The sequence below is a fragment of the Syngnathus leptorhynchus genome, chromosome 6 (assembly GCF_054491065.1).
Source record: "Syngnathus leptorhynchus isolate UIUO chromosome 6, UIUO_Slep, whole genome shotgun sequence".
NCBI lineage: Eukaryota > Metazoa > Chordata > Actinopteri > Syngnathiformes > Syngnathidae > Syngnathus > Syngnathus leptorhynchus.
This window is the reverse complement of record NC_141200.1, coordinates 5,895,884-5,917,130: the sequence shown is the minus strand read 5'-3', so window position 1 is coordinate 5,917,130 and position 21,247 is coordinate 5,895,884. Positions and strand designations below refer to the sequence as shown.

Here is a 21,247-nt window from a genome sequence, read left to right as displayed (position 1 = left end):
GTGCTAGAATCAAAGTTCAGTTTTGGAGAGAAGGGAAAAAAAAACAAAAAAAACAAAACAAAAAAACAACTTTGTGTCGACGGTGACCGGAGCAACAGGTTGGGTGCAATGTGGATTGCTCTCTCTTATATGTGTGTATGTTTTTTTTAATATATATATATATATATATATATTATACATATTATACTCTATAGTATATATATATATATATATATATATATATATATATATATATACATATACATACATATATTTTATATACACACACACATGTACATATGTATATAAATATACATATATAAAAAATATATAATTTATAGATGTATATATAGTATATATGTATAGTATATATATATATATGTGTATATATTTATGTATAGTGTGTATATATATATATATATATATATATATATATATATATATATATGTATAGTATATATATGTATATATATGTATAGTATATATATGTAAATATATATGTGTGTGTGTATCTATATGTGTATTTGTGTTTAATTTTCTATGCAGATAAGGCATCACTGCTCGCAGTGTTGGATGGGCTTTTCATATGTAGAAGTGGTAGCAGGCATCTGGACCTGAGTCATACATAGCACATGCATAGATCTCTAGACAGCAGGAGTTTGTCAAATCAAGTCATTATAGTCTATCCATGGTGAAAGATTTGCTACAAAAAAAAAAAAAATTCAACAGAGAGTGCCCGCTCACAACAAAAAGGCCGTCGTTGATGCTAACTGTGAACCTCGATTCCGTCGACGTATTTTGTGGCTCTTGACGGTCACACCAATTGCAAACAAAAAGGATTGGCGTATACCGACTTTGCCCTTTGGGAAGTTTTTTTTTTTTTTTTTTTGCCAAAAAACACGTTCAGTAATATTAAAGGACATTATTTCACCAATTTTTATCTTCTTATTTTTACTGATTTGGGGCCTCACTTATTAAAGAGTGCATAGGATTCTTTTGAAATGGGTTCATTCGCACTAAAGCTGAAAATAGCGTCAGACAAGAAAAACGCTTGACCTATAACCCCATCCGTGCGTGTCGACCAACATTTCCTAAGTCGAGTGCGTCTTGCCCTTTACACGGCCAAAATCAACTAAATAGCACCACACAAATTGAACACTTTGAGCACTTTCAACTTCTGAGAGAATCATAACAGGAGAAACAAAAAGGAAAATCGAAATGGTACCATTTATAAACGAGCGTTCAAATAATACCCCCAAAAGGTTTTCTTGCCAGTGTCGCTGCCTGCTACTATAGCCGGAAAAAAAATAAAGGTAGTTCAAAGTGTCCCTTCATTTCTCCCTTCTGAGTTGGGAGCGGTGGCTGAGTGCTTGTGGGAACCATCTATCAAAGGCCGCCTTCAATTTGATTATCTGATTTCCTTTTTGAGCAGCATCTTTTGAAAGCCACCAAGAAAAAAAAAAAGTCGTACACGCATTCTTTCAACCCGTCAAATTATTATTATTTTTTGATAAGTCACAAATGTGCATCTTTCAGAACCTGCAGCTCTGATAAGTGAGACCCCTGACATTTTACAAAAGTAGCAAAAAAAAAAAAAAGTCAAGATGAGATTACTCAGTCTGTGGCAACGTCATGCACTTTCACTTCAGTCCCATTGTTCCTTTTTTTTTTTTTTTTTTTTTTTGCAAGCCTCAAAAGCACCGGAAAAATGACCCTAACAACAACAACAGCTGGACATTGCTGGACTTTCCCCCACCTTTGGAGGGGTTAGGCAGGTAAACAACGTGAGAGTGGTGGATTCACCGTGTGCCCCCCCCCCTCCCCCATATCACCTTGCCACCTTCTTTCACATTCAAGAACAGACCAGCTGTCACCTTCTTCAGAAGTGGTCGATGAGCACAGAAACACAGTTTGCACCCACCAGGTAGTTTGGGTCTCCGGGGAGAGATTTGTTCTGCCAGTTTTTAGGGTCACCTGCGCACAATACACATCATATGTTTATTTTTTTTTAATATATAAAGTAAAGTCATCAAATGAATTGTCATTTAGAATTTTGCTTCCACGGTTGAAAAATACAAATGTTCAATATCACATGTTAAGACTGAATGTGGAAATCAAACTTATCCATCGTGATGTTTGAATGAGATAAGTTATGTTCTTTCCCAGCACAAATCACATTTTATGCATGTATTTGGGGAAATTAAACAATGAAATGAATTCAAAAAAGATCGACTCTGGAGTTGTTGCATGTCAAGTTAGTGTTCTGAGTAACAAAAAAACTAAAAAGAAATAATGCAAGATATGAATATTCTTCTTCTCCACTATTAGTCAAAGAGTTGCTCGACCAGTTAAGAGTTGAAAGGGCGCCGTAGACACGCTAAAGGCTGAATGAATACTGACTCTCGGCTCTTTATTGCGCAACATCTTTTAGGCCAACGACACATTTAGGAGCTGGGGGAGGGCGACGTAATGTATTTTATGATTCTACTCGAGGAACCAAGGAATGCTTGATGGAGCAGAATAATCACCTGCTCTGTGAAAATGACAGCAAGACAAGCCGGTGCTAATTTTTGAAATTGCATTGAAAAAAGATTGAAGACATTGGTAGTAAAGTCTTCCCCTGCTACATAAAAAAAAAATATATATATTTTTTTTAAAATCAGAATTGATTGTTTCCTGAAATCTAGGGGGAAAAAACTATTCAATGATGAAGGAATGAAATATGGAAAAGAAGGTTGGGGGAAAAAAAACTCTCCTATACAACCATGCAAACCTTTAAGCCTACACAGAGAGAGATAGAGAGAGGACAGCGTACCCGACGAGGAGTCGGAGGATTTTAGAGCAAAAGACCAACCATCAGGGGTCATAGACGCACAGTGAGGTAAGCGCAGCTCCACCGGCTTCAGGAACTTGAGTCCGTGAGGGCCGCACATCACCAGCGGACTTAGCAGCGTTTCTCCTGCAGGGGGGGACACGCCGCCACACTCAGAGCCCACAAAGGTAGAACAAATAAACACTTGCATGTTGTTTGCCACAATGTCTTTTTTTTAAGGAGACCGTATATTTATAGTTATGCAAGCTAGACACTGTGGCAAATTGTCATTTCTTCAGTGGTGTCAGAAATGTAAAGGGTGCACTCACCTGACCTTTTGCCAGCATCTTAAGAGGATACAAACTAGCTGGAGTGCAATGCATTGTGGGTTGATGAGGCCTCCAAATGACTTTATTCTTAGCTATACCTCCCGTTGGGAACGGAAAGCTCCACGTGAGACTGACCTTTCTCCTTGTCGAGGGGGGGCAGGATGCTGTTGTCGCGGCACACCTTGAAGTAGATCTCCTGCTCCACATTCTCGGGGATGGCGCCCTGGGGGATGATGATGCTGACGCCCGTCTCGATGGAGCTTAGGACCCCTCCGTTGCAGTTGAAGATGCCTCTGGCGGTGGCCACCACCGTGTGCCCTTCATCCTCGTCGTCGTCGTCAAGTGCGCCGGGGCTGCGACGGGAGTCAGAGTCATCAATCGGGGGCAACGTTTGAAGCACAATAAGAGTGTGGGGCGAAAGAGACAGAGTGACAATTACCTTACAGGAATGGCTTTGGGGATGGCGTTGATGTTATTGTGCTGGTATTTGGGCCTGTTGTCCATGGTGCGAGTGAAGGTGTCCAGACCACTGTCGTGGTCCAGAGGCTGGGGGGAGAGCTGCAGCTTTCCCCCGCTGTTGCTCACCGTGCCGGGCTTAGCGAGGAGCTCCGTCTTCACCTGTGTGTCGTTGGGCAGCAGGTTGTGGTTGAACTTGGGGCTCTCGAACTTGCGCTCGAACGGCCGCGCAGAGCTGGTGTACGGCTTGGGGACGTAGCGGTTGTAACCGGTGGGAACGGGAGCGCCGACGGTCTTTGCGGGAGCCGTCTCCGTGCCGTTGACCGGGGACTTGTCGGGAAGGGCCCTTGGGGGCAGATAGCCGATTGGTGTGGGTTCATCCCTGCTAACGGGTCTTAGAGCTGCCAAGTCGGGTTTGGGGGAGCTCAGTGGCTCGACTATGGAGTTCACTAAAGAGAATAGAAACAATCACAGATATAATAAAGATTCCCAATGAGTTCCAGACATCAATTTCTGTTGCAGAATAATGCCAACAAAGTACAACTAGTCCATCTTCCAGCAGGTAATTTGAGATCTTACCATCACTTGGGATGAGTTTGGGCAGAGTATTGGGTGGGATGGCAGAGCCAGGGGGTCCGTACTGAGAAGAGGGGCTTATCTGAGGTAGGGGGTCATATCGTTTGTCACCTGGACTCACTTTCTCGACAGACTCCACTCTAATTGGGGTGAACACATGAAGATTGAATAAAACAAATTGCTGTTGAAAAGCAAAACCAAAAAAAGAGCAGGAAAATTCCTTTCTTTTCTTTTTTGCAGTGGTGTCCAAGGCGTGTGCTTCTACCTGTTGTACGGGTACGACAGTTGAGCTGGTTTGGCCACATCGTGGAAACGACTGATGCCAGGATTGGGTTGGCCCATGGCTTTGCTGTCAAAGCTCCGACGATCAAAGTAGGACAACTGCTTCCTGTAGTACTCCTCGTCCTCATCCGGGTCATAGTGATTGGTACGCATTACATCATCGAGCGGTTTGGTGTGAGGCCTCTGTGGCTCAGGAGCCCTAAAAATGAAGCAAACAAAAATAAGGCAGTGTTTTATGCCACCATTCTTGTTTGCTTTTACACCTTGAATATGCTGTACTACTTGCTGCCACTAGATGGGGCTCAAACAACAGTTAGCAGGCATAAGAAAAAAAAAAAAAAAAAAAACATGTCCTTGCTCTACCTTTGCTGTCGCCTGAGGGTGCTGTTGATGACCTCAACGTACCTGTAGGAAGACCTTTCCTGCTCCAGGTTGCTGAGCGAATTTGCCTTGAGCACTGGACCAGGTGCACTTGAAGGTTTGGGAACATCTGCTGGCTGAATGAGAACCAGAGGACACAATTAGCCTAAGTCTGTTCCTTCTTGAGAGAAAAGAACAGCACACTCTGCTAACGTTGATATAATGTACCCTGAGAACTGACGAGTCTCCTTCCTTCGCCCTGTCCATTGAAACGGAGCGTTTATTTTCAAACATTTTTACTCTGTTGAGAACCGACTGTGGTTTCATGGCCGGGTCATCCTCGAGGTCTTCCCGTTGGAGGGGTGGCAAGGGTTTAGATCCAGGAGTGACTGCTGGCTCACAAGGGGATGTAACAATCTCTGTTTTAGGAGGGAGGATTGGTGGTTCGCAGTTCATCACAGGCTCGTGCATCCCTGCCTTGAAGCCCCGGTGTGGACCGGGAATGTAGGCGGGCCTTAAACCAGAATCGCCGTAGTACTGCTTTGGCGGTTCTGGGGAACGAGGCGAGTTAATGGGAAAGCTGTGAGCGTCTGTCTCATAAGGAGAGCGCGCATCGTAGCCAATAGGGGGCGGCGGTGGAGGCGGGTCATCGTAGCGAATAGACTTAGTGTGGCGCGCTCTGCCATCGTATCCCACAGGAAGGGCGTCTTCGTATCGAGGTTGCGGCGGGCTGTAGTCCCTCCCGGGCCCGTCCTCGTACGGCGAGCGGGGGGCGTAGGCGATGGGTTGCTGGTGGCCCGGCTGGTAAGCTGGGGGCTGGGAGGGTGAGGTCTGCTGGTCGTACGGCGACCACTGTTCGTTGTAATGAGGCACACGGTTGTCGTAGTGCATGTGAGAGTCAGTGTTGTGAGACTTTGGTTCTGTGAAGCCGCCTCCGTCGTAACCGTAAGGCGGGTGCTCGTATTCCCGGTATGGCTGCTTGTCCTGGTACGGGAGCTGGTGAGTGTAGCTCAGTGACTGCTTCAGGCCATGGTTCATTCGGACAGGTTCCTCCAGATTGTACAGGTCTTTCTTGAACATCTGTGAAAAGACAATATGAAATGAATGTTTTGGAGACAGAACCAGGGCGATGATCCTACGCGTTTAACCATCTTCGTGTTTCAAGGTAGAACTTTGGGGAAAGAAATCCCCAACGATAGGAAAAAAAACAAAAAAAAAAACAACCAGCTGAATAAAAGTGAAATTCATGGAAGTGAGCATACAGTATGTAACACTTTCCAAATTACATTGAGAAATTTGTCAAAGTGCAAAGTTACACAAGCAATCGTTTGTTTATTGAAAGAGTTCTGAATGCCCGTTTGACAAGATGCCTTTCAAGAATGACGATCATCCATCTTAGACTTTTTTTCCTCTCCCGTGTTTGATAATAAAATCAATTTCATTTCTGAAAGGCCACATCTCAAACATATGATGTGTAGCCTGTAGACAGCAAATTGAGTAACAGCTCTTCCTATGGAAGAAGGTTGATTTTCTTGGCATCTCCTCAGAACTAAGCATGTGAACATTAACATAATGCAGTGTGCTGAGGTGAGTGATTTGTTCCATAGGGAGAATTGCGTTGACGGAAATCGTTATCAAGAGTACTGTCTGCAGGTTAGCTTTCATCATGCAACCAACATTCAGTTTGAATCTAATGCAAAAAAAAAAAAAAAAAAACTACTGGCACTACAAAACACAACACATCTACAATTAGGCCACTCGAAAGGATTGTCTTTCATCTACGGAAGAGAGTTAAAGCTAAAGGAACCCAAAAATATTTTGGAGCCATGCAAAGGGAGTAAAAGGCAACAGTTAGGGCTGGTTGTTGATGGTCTTCACCCTGGTCAAAGACTCAAGATTTACCAGTCATTCTGGTCTCCCAGGTCTCGCCATTGTGCATGTGGACCAGTATGTCGCACATTCTCTGGGAGCCAGAGGCACACAGTGGGCGCAGTGAGGCACACACAGTGTGCGCAATTCATGCAGAGAGCGAGTGGAAAGCATGTGCGTGAAGACAGGCAGTTAAAACGGCAGACTGTGGCCCAGGCCCGGTCCAAGTGGGCAGTGGAAACAGCGGGTACCTTTGGTTCTGGACCAGGTGGTCCAGGTGGGTAGTGTTCATGTGGTGGTGGTGGGGGCTGAAAAAGCTCAGGGGCAGGACTGGGACTGCTAAGTGAGTCAGCCTGAGGAGCTGCGGCTGCAGCATGGGGCGGCTCCTCTAGGTGCAAAGCCTCTAGCTGTACAGGCTGCTCAACAGCAGGGGGCGCTACCACCGCTGCGGTCAAGGAGGGCATGGGCAGAGAAGCCTCCTCTTGCTGTGAATATTGTTAAAAGACATTTACAAACACGGCTTGCCAAGGGCACACAAAGTCAAAGCCCAACACCTTGATATTTCTGAATGCGCCAGACATCTGCTTTCATCAGACAATGTACCAGTAGCTTCTAAATCAGGTTGAATAATTCAATTTAGGCTATGTCCACACGGACACAAATGTTTTGAAAATGTATGTCGCCTACAGAGTGCGCCAAAAAATGCTTTATTTTAATCATTCCTTTTTATGAATGAAAAGCTTACTTTTCAAAGGAAGTGTACTAATTTATGTTGAGCACCTTCAGAAACCTGAACATAATAGATGACACCCAATATACACAATCAAAAACATAAAAATGGGAATCGTGTGGACATGGCCTTAGGCAACAACCGAGACGAGTTAACCTCTCGAGTTTTACACTGTACAGTACATCTATCCGGACACACTGCTGTGGTTTAAAAGTCTGGGAAACATTACCTGCTGCGGGGATGTCATCTTGAAGCCAGTGGTGTCTATACGGTTCGCCGGGTCAGGCGACACCGGGTGCTGGTATCCGGGGTAACCGGGGGTGTCCTGAATGACAGGTGGGTCTTCCCTCACAGGTTCGGAAGACCGCGTGATGGCAGGCTCCGTGGGCAGACCCACCTCGTCATTCAAGGTCTCGTCGAGCTCCTGGTCAGTGTACGCGCCGCCCTCCGTGTCCGTGTCTTCGTAGTCGGACGTGTGGCGGCTGTCCGTACTGTACATGGAGTACTCGCTACCCGGCGCTGACAGGTAGGACAGACGATCATCGTGGATATCCAAGTCATCTTCCGTGGTGCCGTCCGCCTAAGAGGAAAACTTTTACCCCTGGACTCACAACTCACACTGCATTTGTAGCTGTGACGTATTTTCCCTAAAAACAAGGTGCCCGTTGCTCACCTTTCCCTCAGACACCCACACAAGCTGGTTTTGTTGCTGCTGGATGGTTTCTTTAAGCGCTCCGTACCAACCGTCATTCATGTTGTTCAAGTTAATGGTGGCTATAAAAGAGGATTTGGGGTAATTAACGTAAAGGAAATAACTCAGGCTTTTTAGTGCCTTTTAATATTCAGTGGCCACTCACTGGTGAACAGGTGATGATTATTCTTCCTCAGTTTGATGGCTCGTTCATACAGCTTCCTGGCACTTTTCCTGGACTCTGGACACAGTCTTGTCCTCATATTCTTCACACCCTGCTTGTTATCGGGATTTAGGAAGACTACGATTGGGTACCACTGAGCATAGTTCAGCCTGTCCACAGCATTGGGAGTGATGTCCAGCACAGCGTGTTTGTCCTTGGTAAGAGAAGATGAAGAAAAGATGAGTTGGGGTGATTTTTTTTTTTTTTTATAATAATGCACTGTGGATATTTGATACAACCAAAAAAAAGAAAAAGAAACGAGAGCTCACTCTATCTATGATTTGCTTGATGGTGTGAAGACGGATAATTCCTGAACTGCGCTGGTCCGTTCCTGCATCTCTGGGCTCGCTCTCTGGAAAATAAAATAAAGCATATATAAATTTTGAATGGACTTCATAGCTTCTGTACGTTAACCTGATGTTCAAATCACGATGTGTAAACTTACTTGCAAGCTCAAAAAGATCTGGCTCTTCTCGAGACAGTTTCTCTCGTGCTACATCGGCAATGGGTCCAAATATCACAACAGGTCTTAGGAAACCAGCTGTGATCACATATAAAATGAATTTGTATCATTCAAATACAGAGGAAATATTCACATAATGTGCACGGTCAGATTTGTCACCTTCTCTCAATACAACCCTCTCGTAAGCTGGGAATTTTGTCTGGACCGGCTGTGAAGAAAGATCTTCTCGGCTTTTCCTGAGGTTCCTCTTTGAACTGCGAAGACCGCGGAACCTCCAGAAGTCCGCCCTGTCGCCCCCGGCTGTTTTGGGGAGTGTGTATTGCACGCTGGAGAGCTGCTCCGCTCTGTTGAAATATCGTAGGGGAGGCAGAGAAGACTTGACGCACAAGGTAATGGATGTGTCATAAACTTGGCACGGCTAATCTCAATAGTGCCAGCAACAGAGAGCATTTCAAGTAAATGACACATTTAAAATAAATAAAAAAAACAAATATCCAATGCTCCATTTATTCTACGTGTCATTTTTTGGGATGCTCAAACTTCCTGCTAACGTCAACATAGCGCAGGCACTTCAGGTTCCCCTGCATAATCTATTGAAGAGGTGCATCAAGAGCTTCCTCTTGTCAAGAAAGAACACAATGCAATATTTACATTGACACTGTGAAAATTCTTACTTTAATATCACGTTGCTAATGTGTGTGAAACTAAAATGCATTGCATCATATGACATAAGAATAAGGTTAAATATAAATTGATGAAGAAAAAAGAAAAACAAGCAACATATAATAAAAAAAAAAAATAAATAAAATATATTTAAAAAATCTTGTTGCTTGAGTTATTTGTTCACCTGTTTTTATTGGGGATGATCCCCCTCTCCACCTCCTGGTGGTTCTTGCCAATGCGAATAGCGAGCCAGGAACCCAGCTTGCCATTGTAGAGGGTATCCACCACCCGGAACACCTCGCCCTTGTTAAAGCTTAACCCGTATGGAGATTCCTTCTCGTACTCAAAGTGGGTCCGGATGTAAAAGGAGTCACCCACATCAGACTCAACGATCCGTCGATAAACTAAAAAAGATAAATATTAAGAGAGAGTGAGCGAGCTATGATCTGACCCAGAGCTGGAATAACAAGAATGATTACAGTTTTGCTTACCATCTTTCTTCTTTTGAGCCAAAATGGTGACCTCTTCACCTTTCGGAAGATCCAGGAGGAACAACACTGCCTCCTCTCGGATTATGTTTGCAAAATCGACGTTGTTTACCTGCAATTCCGTAAACACGATGAGCCTCGGTGGTGCCTTTTGATGCATTCAAGCTAAATTGTAACATTGATTCAATACTGAGAGCGTGGTGAAGAGTAGAAATTTATAAACTAAGGGTTCCCAGATATTTTTGTTCTCCATATTGCTAGGGAAACTTTTTTTTTTCTTTGTGGGGTGTAAGAATTCGAGTCATTCCTCAAACAAAAGAGGTGTAACAAAAGAGATATATGGCTGCATGGAAATGGTACAAACAGTGAAAGGAAACAGTGCATTCACTAAGTCATTGCTAAGAGACCGGCCCAGAGGTACAGGAATTTTGGAGTGAGCATTGTGTATAAGGACAAACAAAAAAGGAGCACTCAAGCTGCATGCACAATAAGCCAAAATTGTATGGAGCCACTTGGCACTCCCTACTGTCCACATTAGGAAAAGTGAAAAATGTTCAATAAAAATAAATAAGTATATAAAAAATCTTTCCCCGCCCCCCCCCCTTCAAAAAGCATTAATTTTAAAACACTTGATGTTAGGTAAAAGGAAAAGTACCCTGAGAATTTGGTCACCCTCCTCGAGGCCCTCTTTTGCAGCTGGGCTATCCTCCAGCACGCCAGCAACAAAGATGCCGACATCGTTCCCTCCTGCCAACCGCAGCCCCACACTCTCCCCCTTTTTGAACTTTACCAGCTTCATGCTTGGCCTGAGGACAAAGAAAACAGTCAGACTTTATTAGACGAGATACACTTCAATGGAATTTTTTGTGTTCTGCAAAACAAAGCCAATAGTGAGTGAATTCTGAATGCTGCCCTACTTTGTATTTGATTCAACTTTGTGGAGTTGCTTAAAAATTCAGTCGCCAGCTTTTGCAGATGACCACAAAAATGAGTCACTTTGGTGTTCTACTTTAAGACTTCAACCTCTCCTGATAGTCTCGTGTAAAACCAAGGAGGCCAAATTTGTGACGCAGCTAAGGATGACTACAAGGAATAATACCGAAGGATGCTGTCATCGTGGGCAGCGCTCGGCACAGGGGCATCGGATGGGCTGACAGGCAGGTCCACGTCAGGCTGTCCAGGCTGAGCGTAAACTGGCTTCGGCTCTGAAGCCAGCGTGCATATGAAATGAAAAAAAAACAAAATACAATCATTGTTACAAACACTGAAGGAAGCAGAGAGGACAAACAAGCAGGAAACAGAGCGCTGCAGGCGGGAATGAGACGTCAGACTAAATAAGATCTTATGGTTTTATTTTCACTTGGCTCCAGGCATGTTAAGCCTTGCTCAGCAGGCGTCTGAAGCTGAACTTTTTCTTAGAATTCGTGTACTTAAAAAAAAAAAAAAAAATACTGGGTAAAAACAGGAGTTTTTTTTTTTTTTTTTTGGGACAACACAAGACTTCTTTGTTAGGGCTGTTCTGACGCATATGACACAGGAAACAAAGATTGGGTTCGGCTGCTGAGGCTTGAGTGTCTGACCTGGGAGCGGCGGAAGTTGTTTGTCATCTCTGGTGAGAGCCGGCTCCTTCGGCTTGGGCGGAGGAATTTCCTCTGAAAGCTTTGCTGGTGTTGAAGCGCCTTTTGATAGCCGCTCCTCATCTCGACTTCTGTGACTGAGGTCAAAAAGAGATGGATTGGTTTAGTTCTCCATCAAATACGGACATAGCTGCCCTATAAAAGTTGAGAGGCAAACTGATTCATCACATTTGCTACAAAGAAGAACAAACACTAAACCACACTAAATTATGGAGACCCCCCCCCCAGTCCCCACCATAAGGGACAGAAAAAAATAAAAACAGGACAACTGAACAGCTTGAGCCAGAGGCAGCATCTTGGTCTTGAAGGTCACAACGTTCCTCTTTTATATGTTCTATTTATAGCATCTTTATCTTCCGTCTTCAAGGTGAACACATAGACGCTTAATAGCCTGTAGCTTGAATGTATGCCTCAAAGTCTACCGCAAAAAAAAAAAAGCGATTTATTACCAATGTCATCATCAGGTTGAAATAAACAGTAGCAAAGACTGCACACAATGCCAATAAATGGAGTCATCAACATGCCAGCTTGTTTATGACAATGCTGGCGTCACGTCTGTGAATTTATACAATGCTGTGGCGGGTGGCTGAGGGATGTCAACGGCACTTGGTGGTAGCTGCTTTGGATAACATATACAGGACAATGCCACAAAATATTACCCACCAGAAACTGCAGTGTAAATATCCTTAATGTTAATTAAAAAAAATAAAAATAAATAAAAACTGTTTCAGCAACATTACAAAAGTGTTTTGTGTTTTGAGTTTAAAGTTTAGCACAAAAATAATAAGGGTCTATTTCTCTAGCACATTTTTTTTCAAACAAGATTTACACTATTATACTAAATATTACTAGTTCTACAACTAATTACCATAGTCACAAATTACATGAACTTACGGTATTCTCCAACTGGCCAAAGAACGGGAAAAAAGAAAAATCAAGTTTATAGTCAAGTCATATACTGTATACAGTAATGCACTTTATGAAAATGCCATTTTTATATGCTCTCGTTAAGTTTTGCAAATGTGATGCACTATTCCGATATACTGTTTTTAAAAAATAAACCAGCCATAAAATATAAGTAACAAGGAATGATGTTGTCAATTAAAAAAAAAAAAAAACGCAAATAAAAAAAGGCTTAACAACCCATCCTTCGTGCATTTGTTTTTTTTTTTTTGTATTGCTGGTCTTCACCTGCCATTGCTGACTTGAGGTGGCGAGTGTCTGGAGTGATCTGAGGGTTCCGATCGTCTGTCTGGAGATCGGGAGCGGCTGCTACGAAGTCTGTCGTGCGATCGATTGGAATGGTCGGATGCCAGAGATTGGATATCTGAAATGTCTTATACACACACATACACACTGTTAAGCACCCCAGCCAGTGAGCGGCGACCACTTAACAGCAATCTCACCGTCTCTGTCGGAGGCGTTGGCTGAAGGAATGCTGTCATCCAGGTCAGGGATGTTCAGCAAGGTCGCTCTGTCATCTCTCTGGACAACCATTTTTAGCTTGCCCTTTGACCTTTCTATCAGCTTCTTGGCATCAATCAAGGAGAGGTTCTCGGTCACTGTGCCGTTGATCTACAAGAATCAGAAGATGGATTGTTATCGTTGACATGATGACGCTTTCCTGGTGGCCAGTTATTTTTAAACCCACACTGTTTGTCTGCCACTTTAGTAGCACACTAAATGGTCATGATTAAATGCAGACTGACACCGGTCATCCTTATCAGAGTGAAATCAAATTTAAAGTGTGTCGAGAAGAAACCCAGACTCCATTAGCACCACAAGCCTTAGAAATCGAATGAAAGAATTGTAGCGTACTAACGCCGTTATTTCTTTATCTTGACTAATGAATGTCTTTACTGCATCCTATTGGGAAGGGTTGCAGTCTCACTACCACATAATCTCTCAGGTCACACGTTTTTGTCTTTTTTTTGTTTTGTTTTTTTAAATACAAATCTTATTTTTGATCTCTTAAGCTTGTGCAGGCAGAGTGATGATGAGGTGAAGTGTGCTAAAATTTGCAAAGACTTGAAACAAAAAAATAGCCCCTTGCCTTCATTTCATTGTCAGAACAGAACTGATTGAGAGCAGTTGGTTAAAAACAAAAAAGAACTACCTGTTATGCACATACTGCTATTTTATGTGGCGATTCTGAAAACACAGCAACCTGCATCTGTAAGTGCTGTTATGCAACTTTGGACAGCACAAAAAAAAAAAAAAGCAGTAAAAAAAATACAAAGAAAAGAAAATTCACTACATTACCACTTCTCATTTGTACTTCCAACCATGATAAAAAGTACTTGCTGCAAGCTAATCGTCTGTTTCATACATTTTGTGATGATTCCCCCAGCAGCCTCCCTCACCTTCAGTACAACATCGCCCTCCTGGATGTTTCCATCCCTGGCTGCCAGGCTCTCGGGGGAGATGTCCTTGACGAAAATGTGGCTGGCCAAGCGCAGGCCATACTCTGCTTGGTGAACGACAACAACAAAATCAAGGTTAGCTAGCAGAGTTGACAAGACGGCACGACGCAGACTACGCGCGGATTCTGCTTCCGCCAGGATTAACAGTGAAGATTAAAGAAGATTAAATCCTCTTTTCTTTTTACTAAGATTTATTTGAGTAACTTGGATTCTGCTGAGGTTGGCAAGTTTTGCCTTCCCTGGAACTTCACCAAAATTGACTTAAATTTAATTCTGACCCAGCGGAAAATAAAGTGATTTTCCAGGATTAACAGTTGGACTAATTGTCTTTCTTTCATCTATCCCCGACTTTGTGAGCCTCACCTTCATTTTTCCGTGATTTAACCAGCGTGACCTTGGCGGGGCGAGGAGGCAGATTGTGTGAGCGGCGATCCGACCGAGGTGAGAGACTTCGCTCCCGCGAGCCGCTGCGTTCACGTTCCCTGTCTCGTCGGCCGCAGCTCCGACCGCTGCGCCTACCCATGGCTCCGCCCATGCCGCTGTACGCGCCGCTACGTCCACTCCGCGTCTCGTATATCTCTTCGTCGTAACTGTCCTCTTCCTCGTCATGCTCGGACATGGTTTCCCGCTCCCCGAGGCGACCCATGGGCACGTGAACCTTCCTTTTCCGTCTGATTGTCTGCTCAAAAGAAATCAAGACGTCAGGAATAGAAGGACGAGGTCGGTTACAGGGAGATGAATCAATCGCATCGACTCAAGTCAGCTAAGGGGACTTTCATTTTCTATTTTGGAATTACTCACTGTAACACAACGGTAACAATTGAACTCACGATTTTGGCAATTTTTCCACTTTTACGAAGCTGCTGGACCGCATAGGCATGCTCCACATTATCCATAGACACAGCATTGACCATGACAACTCTGTCATTTTCCCTACGACAAGAAAAGACACGCTGGAGCAAGACGGAAAATGCAAAACCGATCCGACTGCGCTGCCCATCACTTACTGTAGTAGACCTTCAGCCGGCCCGCCTTTGAGCACATCTGAGATAACAATGGAGGTCTCGCCGCTCTGAAAATGAGGGTTATCTCGGCCTCCTGATATGGCTATCCCGAAGCCGAACCCTGGTGCCTGTATTGAAAAATAAATACACGAGCGCGTTGATTTATATACACTGATACGACCCGTCATAACGATAAAGATGCCTCGAGGGGATGCGTTCAGTTGAAAGGGCTTCTCGATATTTTGTTGCACATCACACAGAGGGCCAGAAAATTGCACGCTTGCATGGAGAAATGTCAGCGTAATGATGATGCCGACTGTAGCCTTGAGTGGAGTCCGAGTGCATTTGTGCTTTGTTCAAAGCACCTGGACCGTTGTCACGAAGCAGGCTGGCATCTTCTCAAACATATTCAATCCAAACTGGGATGCTCCGAGACATTGTCTTGGAACGGACGGGATGTGGTTTTCAAAGAAAGATTTTCAAGATCTTTTGACAAGTACTCACTCACCCTGTGCAGTGTTACAGTGTGCTGTTCCCAAATGACAGTCTCCTCCATTGCTGCGCTCTAGAAAAACAAAGAGCACAACGTGAGGAACACGACAGTCGCGTGACACGCTAATAACAATAAAATAAAATGAGGTCACAGTGATAGTGAATGATATTAAAGCACAGCCTTGGTCACAGTAAACCCCGAGAGGATAAGATGAAGGTCAGCTCCTTCAACTGTTACTGCGACCTTGTCCTTAGCGCCTCCGCTGCTCGTTCTTGAACTCCTCCGGCATTTCACCTCGACATTTTTAATGTCTGCTTATAAAACATGATTAAGTCGAGAGGGTAGTAAAAAAAAAAAAAAAAAAGTATGTACAATAACAACTTAATCGATAAGAATATTTTATATGTCCTTCTATATTTGGATGATAGCAGCAGCGTGTCTACAAGTAAATAATAATTTGGCCAACAAGAACTGAAATGAAAGGCATAAATCGCCACAAGTGGACCACCACACGTTTCTTGGCCTGGGAGCCACAGTCATTATCTTTTCAGGCAGCTTGTGGCGGGACTCGGTAGACTGAGGAGTGAGACCAAGTTTGAATGAGATCACCACTCCCCCATCCAACACAATGTACACTGCAGCACTTAAGCAGGGAGGGGGGGTGAAGACATTTGAATATTAACAAGACTGCAGAAAAGATAGAATTCCAACTGCGACTCTTTAAGGAAGTATCATTTACACTTATGTCCAACCGGTCAAGCCTGTGGAAATGTTGATGAAAAGAAGTCAAAAAAAAATTTGTGTGCCGCCAAGGCAGACGATATATTGTTGACATTTGGGAAAAAATACCTTCTCCCTTTCACGTACACCTTCGCCTTTGAAAGTATGCAGTTTGGCGTTTTCTTCCCGCAGTGCTTGTTGCTGCGGTAACACACAGGGACCACTGTGGTGTTTTAAAATTTAAAAGTGGGCTGACATTTGCAGTGCTTGCCACACAATTGGATTTACATACTAAAATGCCTTTCTACCTTTTCAATGAACAAAAGTAAACAGGCAACATAGTGGGCAGACAAACATTTTTTGGGGTTACGTTAGCTGGGTAAGGACTGGATATAAATTTGAGCCAAAACAAGATGATTTTGCTATATATAATATCATGAATAATAAAAAAAAAAGCCTTATGTCTCTTCATAACTTTTAACTCTTAACAAACAGGCCGAATTGCAATTATAAAAATAATAATATTAATTTAAGGACCAAGTGACATCCCAACATTATTTTAGTAGCAAGAAGAAAACGACCCCTTTACAGATGGCTGTTCAGTCGCCCCATTGACTGATGATGTTTTTGTCCTGCCCGGCCCGAGCACAAACAAGCGGTGCCAGCGCAAGCCCCGTGCCACGAGGCAGAGCCAAAGCTGGCAGCTCCAAGGAGACGCTCGGGCCATGCTTGGGGGGGATTACGACCAAGCAACTTGGGAGCGGGCACAACACAGATGGACCATCACACAGATGGAATGCACAGCTGATAATCGGGCTGGAAAATATGGCCGGAAAATAAAATCCCAGATTCTTTTCTGCGAAAAATCAGATTTTTGATTTTGATCAAAAAACAAACAAAGCTAAACTAAAAACAAAAAGCAAATGACACAAGGACAAACACGAGTATTGCAGAGACATCAGGAAAAAAACCAAATTGATATTCCTCTAGAATATTTATTATTTTAAAAAAAAAAACTAAAAACATGTCCTTTCCAAACATCCTTCTTCAAAATGGATCCCACCCTGCACACGCTCATGGGATTGAAGCAAATCCCTTCGGGCTTGGCAGCGATCTGTGTGGGATCTGCAGTTTGGGCTAGAGCACGGGACTCTGTGCTAGTGAACATCCATCCGCAGTGTAAACTGCTGTATCGGATTTAACTCTCAAATTGCCTCGGTGCTCAAAGCATCGCTTTTTCTCGGCAAGCGGCATTTTTTTCCCCTCCCTTCATCTCTTTTTTTTTTCTTTTTCTCCCACTTCCAAGAAAATGATGGCTCACTACATGTTGGAAGTGGTTTTTGAAAGCTGATGTTATCCTTTCCTCTTTACAATGCAGCTGCTGTTCCCGGTCACATTGAGAAGACAGGTGTCACAACCAATGACACGAAGGGACTGTACATTACGCCGTCTATGCTGTATCGGGCCTTCACGGCACAATGTTTCATTGTGCATAACATGACCCGAAAGCTTCGAGGACAACCCATCGAGTCAACTTCAGACCGCAAAAAAACACCCGAGCGGCTATTATGGACCATCTTAATCTTCACATACGACATAAATATGTGCGACCATTAAGATAGATAGATCACAGCACAAAAGGTTCGGATGCATCATAAAGGCTGACATCATAAAGATGTTGAGGTATTAGTTTGATGTTTTCAGTTTTGTATCACTGCACTTTGTGAACTGGTGCGTTTATGATACTCAACACCATCTATGTATTGAAATAAGCAAGTTATACACCCACATACAGCGCAGCTCCAGCTCAGCAGTGACTGATGGTCACAACAGAACACTTATCTTTTTTTATTCGTCATAATTTTTCAACAATTACTTGGACCGGCGCGTCAAAAAGCAGATTTTCTTCAGAGGCTTACAAATAAGGATGAGCCAGCAGACGTAAAGAAACGCAAGTATAAAATTGTACTTTAAAAAGGGAAATATTTTGCTTGAAATATTGTGATAAAGATGTTTATACAACAGGGAATGGGGAAAAAAAAAAGGTGCATATAATATTGCCATTGGTTACTAGGAGCAAACAAAACCTCAGTCTTTGTTAGAATAGGCATTTTTAATTGAGCAAACTGACAACTATTGTCTGTTCATCACAGTAGCCAGTCAATTTTGCCATAAACCCTTCAGATGTCTGCTATAAAATGTGCTTCCAACAAATACATAACTCCAGCCAATTTGGAACCTGAGATTTTTGTATTCTTCTTTCTAGATAGTATTGACAACACCAGCTAACCCACAGCTGGAGCTGTTGATCCTGACCAGAGCCACAGAGCAGGAAATCAGTTCCAGCACTAAATCAAGCCCAGTGGAAGTTATCAGCAGGCCACACGGAGCCCAGGAGAGCAGGAATGTGCTGATAAGCAGAGCTGCTGACCTGCACCCTGTCTCGTCGCTGTCACAGTGTGTGGGATGAGAACAAAACTGCTGGTGAAAAGCACTCATGATGAAAGCTTGCTTGTGCATCCCACAGAAGGTTTGTGATTGATAGGTGATTCATAGGATTTCCAGAGATATCCCTTTTGATAACGCCTCGTGTTTTAACTGCGGGTTTTCCGAGCAACTCCAGTCACGCCGAGCTTCTGTGTTACTGTAGTCAGAGCCGTAATGTGCTGTGGAATCTTAAAAGTCAAACAACTCAATCCCTTCCTGGGGCGAGCTAGTTCTTTGATGTTGGCTAAACCGAACGCTCATGAGGTACGCCAGACGTGCTAGATTCTAGCTAGCAGCTAGAAGCTAGTGTCACGCATGGCTGACCATCTTTTTGAAGATACAAAAAAGCCAAATGTGCTCAATGAATTATTTCTGTGAAAGGTACGACGGTCGATGGAGATTTGTTGAAATTGCCTCTCTGCAGGATGAAGGTTGAACGTTGCAATTTCTATTTTATTTTATATTGTTCTTGATATGATCAGCGTCTGAAATGAACCACCTTCAGGCGGTTCAAATTATGGGTTCCTCTATGCGGCATGAAGAATCCTTGCATCTCGAAAACCACAACTTTTCGGTGCAATCAAACATCTCCAAACTTTAGTTTATGTTCAGTATCAGAAAATCTTAAAGATGCTTTGTAGATGTAAGAAGACAAACGGATGTGCATAAAATTAACCTGTAACAGTGTCAAACATATAAGTAGAAGATGTTAACATATCTTAAATTGGACTTGGGTGCCCAAAATACAACATGGACGTGTCCTTCAGAAACCACAATGACTCAAAGTCTGCTGCACCCATGAGAGTTCCGGGTAAGATAATTTGCAGGACAACATGTATGACTGCCCTTGAAGCGTCAGCATAGAGACTGTTGTATGATGCCAAGGGCTTGCCCTGAATGTGAAACAAACCGAACAAAAGAGCTCTTTCGAGGTACCACTTATTTATAATCAGGACACATCTCCAATTTTGGCTGTTCTTTTATTAATTTCTCAATGGTTCGTTTTCATTGGGCCACCAAGTATCTTTTGCTTCCTGAATATTTCTCATTAGTCCACCAAAGGACTTTTGCCTCTTAGCAGATGGTGAACTTTGTATTTATTTTGACAGCTTAATAAGATTTTGGTTGGATGACTAGTAGTTGAGAAAGTACTTGATAAAATGTGCAGCAAATACTGCAGTTTAATTGTAAATATCGGAATTGTAAAAAGCGGATTTGCTGTAGTTCCATTACTTTTAGCAAGGAAAAAAAGGAAAAAGAGAAGGAGCAACCCTTGACAAAAGTGAAGCTAGCTTTCATTAAAACATACTGTTCTGGGCTAATAAATGGAATGACACAGATTACTAAAAAAAAGTGAACATCACAAGTTTGTAACAACTTTTCAAAGATCTTAACCTGTACCAATAAATGCCAACATTCAACAGGTAACAGCTGATATCCGTTGACTCTCTTCGAGCGATGATCACATCTGATGCAACCGCGACAAGGTTGTCTGGCAACTGCCTGGAATATTGTTTGCGGTAAAAGTAACGGGACACGCTGATGGAGACGAGCGCGTCAGCTAACGAGCTAATGTTAGCAACGTGCTAACGAGCTGTGACTAAAGACCCTCGGTGGGGGTACTGCACTACCACCTATACAATACGAGCAAGTGCTCAATCTTCACCCTAAAGCTTAACACCAACGTCATATTTCGGAATCGTCAACCTCACTTGGTGTCACATGGTTACGGTACGACACTTCCTAAACGTTCCCCCCCCCCTTTCATCCTTTTCGTTGGTCAAGTCGAGCCCCCTTTGCTGGCCGACATTTTGTGGTAACAGCTAGGCTAGTTGCTCCTGGCTAACGGTTACCTCCACGAGTGCTCCGCCGAATGACAGCTTGACCGAATGACATTTTAGGACATACGAGAACCATATAAAAGGATAGATATATGGAGAAGTAGCTTGCCATTTCGTTTAGGAGCGAATAGGGTTGAATGGCTAACCCGCTTAGCATAGCGCGTAAATGCACTTAACTAGCACTGGGGTCGCTAAGTTACCTCCACTTGTACCGTTTTCGCTCGCTCGTACCCGCTGGTGGAGCGGGGGGGGGGCATGCATCCTTTCCCCGCGTGCGGCGAGAGCCAAAACAACGGATACATCCACAAACATATTCACCTTGGCACAAACAACGGTCTGTGTGGCGTCCTCCAACCCTCCCCCCGAAATATGTGCGCCGGGAAGGAAAAGTCCTCCTTGCGTGGCTCCAGAGCAGCAGCAGCCGCCGCACTGCAATGGCAGGCAGGCAGTGGATGATGCCTTCCTTCCTTCCTTTCCACCCCCTCTGCGCGCACACTTCGGTTGGCTTGCCCGACGCGGTGGCAGTGACAGGTTCGTTTGGAACAAACCATTTAGGCTAGTCCGCGGGGGGTGATGGAGCTGGGATGCAGGGGAGGCTGTCCACGGAAGCTGCAGTAGAGCAGCAGTAGCGGCAGCAGCAGCATCGCCCCCATCGCCATTCCACCTTGAGAGCTACGCAGAGGGCTCAGAATTCACACGCGGAATTTAAACCATGTCTGCT

The 21,247-nt window shown here is 43.7% G+C and overlaps 1 protein-coding gene across 7 annotated transcripts; it reads right to left on the bottom strand.

The window, feature by feature from the left end:
- Positions 1–380: 380 nt before the first annotated feature.
- On the bottom strand, positions 381–20,989 carry tjp1b (tight junction protein 1b). 7 transcript variants are annotated; one of them, XM_085915449.1, is made up of 28 exons: positions 20,845–20,989; positions 15,494–15,550; positions 14,989–15,113; positions 14,812–14,914; positions 14,345–14,660; positions 13,922–14,028; positions 12,965–13,133; positions 12,750–12,894; positions 11,502–11,635; positions 11,021–11,126; positions 10,577–10,727; positions 9,925–10,033; positions 9,618–9,837; positions 8,930–9,114; positions 8,753–8,848; positions 8,577–8,659; positions 8,251–8,461; positions 8,067–8,167; positions 7,623–7,973; positions 6,915–7,148; positions 5,023–5,874; positions 4,840–4,931; positions 4,418–4,633; positions 4,156–4,292; positions 3,560–4,025; positions 3,256–3,473; positions 2,795–2,938; positions 381–1,953 (listed from the first exon to the last, which is right to left on the bottom strand). In XM_085915449.1, exons 2-28 carry the CDS (start codon positions 15,539–15,541, stop codon positions 1,859–1,861), a joined length of 5,214 nt encoding a protein of 1,737 aa, XP_085771575.1. In that variant the 5' UTR covers positions 15,542–15,550; positions 20,845–20,989; the 3' UTR covers positions 381–1,858. The 7 variants fall into 7 exon arrangements, with proteins under 7 accessions (XP_085771575.1, XP_085771577.1, XP_085771578.1 ...); XM_085915451.1 differs by having other exon boundaries at positions 2,834–2,938; XM_085915452.1 differs by having other exon boundaries at positions 2,855–2,938.
- Between the last annotated feature and the right edge of the window lie 258 nt (positions 20,990–21,247).

Excerpts from the sequence above, each read along its gene's own strand:
- tjp1b (XM_085915449.1), bottom strand. The coding sequence starts at position 15,541 with ATGGAGGAGACTGTCATTTGGGAACAGCACACTGTAACACTGCACAGG. Across the intron at positions 14,915-14,988 it reads CCGGCTGAAGGTCTACTACA|GGAAAATGACAGAGTTGTCA; the intron begins GTAAGTGATGGG and ends TTCTTGTCGTAG. Across the intron at positions 9,838-9,924 it reads GGCTCAAAAGAAGAAAGATG|TTTATCGACGGATCGTTGAG; the intron begins GTAAGCAAAACT and ends TATCTTTTTTAG.